Raw genomic sequence first — 3,891 nt, 5'->3', positions numbered from 1 at the left:
GCAAAACGAAGAGGGTCAGCACACCTACTACAGATTACACAGCCTGTAATGAAACTGGACGCATTTTCTTACTATCATTTTCTGAGATTCCATTTTTGCCAGTTGCCACTGCTTATCGCTACGTTACCTGACACATGGCCTCCACCTAATCACTATTATTAGCGTTGAATCCACATCACTTGCTCATTTCCTCCTTCTTACTTGTCAGTTGTAATTGTACGGTTGTACCTCTTACGGTGTCTCTATAAATACTCATTCACCCACTCTTTCCCAATTACGCCCTTAAAATCGTAGACTTTTGTGATTGTTTGCAATTTAAATAGTTCCAGAAGATCAGTGGTAGCCTACACTTTACTCTTCAAGATGAAGCTTGCCATGATTACTTTGTTAATTGTTTCACTTGTTCTGACTTCTTCTTTCCTTCAGTCATCCGTGGCCTATGACGACCCAAGTAAGATTTGTCGCCTCACTCTCACTCTCACACACACACATACACCAGCTGCTGACTAATTTTTAACTTATAATGCTGCTATTCAACTAAGGTTTAACTTATTTATATTGATGTGTAAATAATTTTTATATATCATATATAAGTGTGACGTTATAATATCTGTGTAACATGTCATTTATCATCTTTTCCTAGTTAATTATCATACCATTTTTTCTATAAAAATTACTTGTAATCAGCTTTCGTATATGTTTAGATAATAATTTACTGTCATCGTATAGAAGTTATAATTGATTGACTAATTAGTATTATATGCTAATTAAATTGATATATGATGTGTATCTATATGGTGTAGGTTCATGCGATTCTAAGTGCGCAGTGAGGTGTGGGAAAGCAGGAATAGCAAAACGTTGCTTGACCTACTGTGGAATATGCTGCAATAAGTGCAACTGTGTCCCTTCTGGAAACTATGGAAACAAGTCGGAATGCCCTTGTTATAGAGACATGCTCAACTCCAAGGGCAAATCCAAGTGCCCATGAAATTGAATACTAACACTATCCAGTTCTTTCCACTCAATGTTCATCTCTCTTTCCTTTTCGATATAGTATATGCCCAAAGTTGGAAATATACTACAGCTGAGAGGAAGGAGTGCAATGTATGAAAATGCTGAGAGGAAGCTGGTGGTCAATACACGGATTGGAACATATCCGTTACAAATCCATCAAATCCGAATCCGAAGCCGGCCAAAGCCGAAGCCGAGCCGAGCGAGCGACGACGGCGACGGCGACGGCGCGAGGCTTGCTTTCTTCTTAACTCTTTAAGAGCTACAAGAAGAGCAATTATATATACCCACCAAAAATCTTTTCCTCTTCTAATATGGGACAATGTCTCATTGTCAAGAGGGGAAAACTTAAAATTTTACTCAAAAATTTCATTTTCCCTCCATTTCCCATTCACCCTCATTTTAAGACTATTTTATCTTTAAATAACAAAAACCTCAACAATATGTTACTGCCAACTATTAATAAAAGTATTCTCATATTCTTTATTTTCAGCAAATTACATCCAAGTATATCAAGCACCAGTTGGCGCTAGCTTGTAATTGTTCGTACTTGCTTTGAATATTAAATGCAGACTTGTTTCCACTTGGGCTGTACCATTTGTGCATTTTCTTCCTGTTCTTTCTATATCCAGATTTAAGAAAAAGAGAGGGAGAGAAAAGGGAACTATGATCAACTACAATGCGCTAGATTTTTTTTTTTGGTTTAAATACTAAAATTAAAATCACCTCAATGGTGGGGGATTAGGCCGACCCTTACATGTTCATATCATCACCAATTAGTGGTTACAATGAGATGGTAGATTGTCCTTTGCTCTGTGGAATGTCCTTTACTCTATAGAACCGACTGAATTCTGGCGAATCACCATAAGACTTTCTCAAAAAATTCAAAATTCTTACCGGCGATTATATTTTCAAGACTTTTCTTACTGGGTATAAAAATTTAAACGATGGCACCAAATAATCCTATTTGTGCAAATCACCCTGATAGATCACTTGATGAGCAGCCCATTTCTTATTTGGATCGTCCAGCTCGATCTCTTGCATGCCCCGATAATAACAGCCAACCTTGCCACCTCATGTGTACTCCAAGAGTTAAGCCTTACTTGTAATTAGTTTCTAAACGTCAGGAATTTATAAACAATTTTTGAAGTAAAAAAGTATCTGTGCACCTTGTTTATTGAAAATTTAAGTATTAGAGAAAGAACTAATTCCCAATTTGTAATATTATTAAAAAGATCCTTGACCAATGTGATTAGCCCATATGTTACTTGTCTAAAAGGTATCACTATGTACAGCATCCATGAAATCAAATTTGAGAGGAACAATAGTTAATGATATCTGTCCACAATTTTAAAGCCAAAAATCACATGTGTATTTAATTATTATCAGAAATGAAGTATGTAAATTTCAAATAACTTAATTATAATATAGGAGTATTATTACCCAAATGAGATACACAAATAATAAAACAGCAATCTATTTAAAAAGTTTTAGCGTGCGTAAAGCAGGAATAAACATCATGCCTCTGTAACTCTTGAATTGGCTCATAAATCCTTTTGGACATTATATTGAGCGACCAGTATATCATTTTTACAGAAATATGTCTCTCTTGCTTTATTTGGAAAGAGAGAAAAGAATAGAGGGAAAAAACAAAAGAAATTTTTTACGCTTTTGGTTGTTTAGAATATTGCAAAATTGTAAGTTTGTTACTTGTGATATTTGACCGAACACCTTCAATTGAATGTTAAATTGTTTAATTTGGTCGGGAAGGAATCTGAAGTACAATTTCTCAATTATGAGTTCTTTTTCTTTAAAAAAAGATGAACAGAAATTCAAAGCAGAATTTAAAAATTTCCTAATGAAATTGTCGCTTTCTTACATAGTGGAGCATCTTGAACTCCTACAATCAGAGCCATCCATGAACTAGGAGTGTCATGATGTACTGCCAAATAACTAGAAGAGAGCCAAAAAGAATTCAGATATCAATAAAATTACTCTAGCTCTTTCATTACTTTTAAAGAGATTTTGTCACTACCCGAAATACCAAACATGAGATCGTGATAGTGCCTAACATCTATTTGCTAGGCAAGCCAACAACAGCTAATCAATTTACTATTTTAATAATTTAAAACAGAGTCACAATAATAATTAACGATTGGTAAAACTGAATTATATAAGATAAATCCATAAATAACACGGTCTAGACTAATCTCAGAAATCTGGTGTTACCAATACACGAGCAACTAGAGTACTACAAAGTATGATTTGAACGAAATACAACTATTTGAAACAAAGTAAACAGTAAAGACATAATAGAAGGGTACTTTAGGGACTGCGAACGCTGGACAACTCTACCTCAAGTCTCCTGTAGCAGTCGGATTCGAGCAGAACTCCTCTACGCGCCGCTGGAACCAACATCTGGATCTGCACAAAAAAGTGCAGAAATATAGCGTGAGTATAACCGACCCCATGCACTCTGTAAGTGCCGAGCTTAACCTCGACGAAGTAGTGTCGAGGCTATGGCAAGACACAATAAACCTGTATGAATAATAATAACAAAATACAGAAATATAACTAAAGTAGTAAACTCATAAAAATGAACCCGAAGGTCAACTACCAGAGGACCCCAAAATAACATGATCTCAAATCTCATATCACAATACCGAGATAAAACTCCACAACTACAAACAACTACAACACATCATACTCTATTGCGGCGCATAATTCAATCCCAACATTTAACACAATAACTGTTGCAGCGCGCAACCCGATCCCAATATCATATCATATCATTACCTGTTATGGCATGCAACCCATTACCAATATCAATTTATTTCAATTCTGTTTGCGACGTGCAACCCGATCCCAATATCAACTCAT

The 3,891-nt window shown here is 35.6% G+C and overlaps 1 protein-coding gene across 1 annotated transcript; it reads left to right on the top strand.

Annotated features, from left to right (window-relative positions):
• The first annotated feature begins 296 nt into the window (after window positions 1-296).
• LOC104093970 (peamaclein-like) lies at window positions 297-1,594 on the top strand. The gene is made up of 2 exons (XM_009599808.4): window positions 297-451; window positions 804-1,594. The coding sequence occupies exons 1-2, from the start codon at window positions 364-366 to the stop codon at window positions 986-988; spliced, it is 273 nt and encodes a 90-aa protein (XP_009598103.1). The 5' UTR covers window positions 297-363; the 3' UTR covers window positions 989-1,594.
• The last annotated feature ends 2,297 nt before the right edge of the window (window positions 1,595-3,891 follow it).

Source organism: Nicotiana tomentosiformis, chromosome 2, assembly GCF_000390325.3.
Source record: "Nicotiana tomentosiformis chromosome 2, ASM39032v3, whole genome shotgun sequence".
In the NCBI taxonomy this organism is placed as follows: Eukaryota; Viridiplantae; Streptophyta; class Magnoliopsida; order Solanales; family Solanaceae; genus Nicotiana; species Nicotiana tomentosiformis.
The sequence above is the reverse complement of the archived record's forward strand: the minus strand, read 5'-3'. Positions and strand labels throughout refer to the sequence as shown.

What these genes read in the sequence shown, in the direction of transcription:
- LOC104093970 (XM_009599808.4), top strand. Translation starts at nt 364, where the DNA reads ATGAAGCTTGCCATGATTACTTTGTTAATTGTTTCACTTGTTCTGACT. An exon ending in CGTGGCCTATGACGACCCAA is followed by an intron (nt 452 to 803) that starts GTAAGATTTGTC and finishes TATATGGTGTAG; the next exon opens with GTTCATGCGATTCTAAGTGC.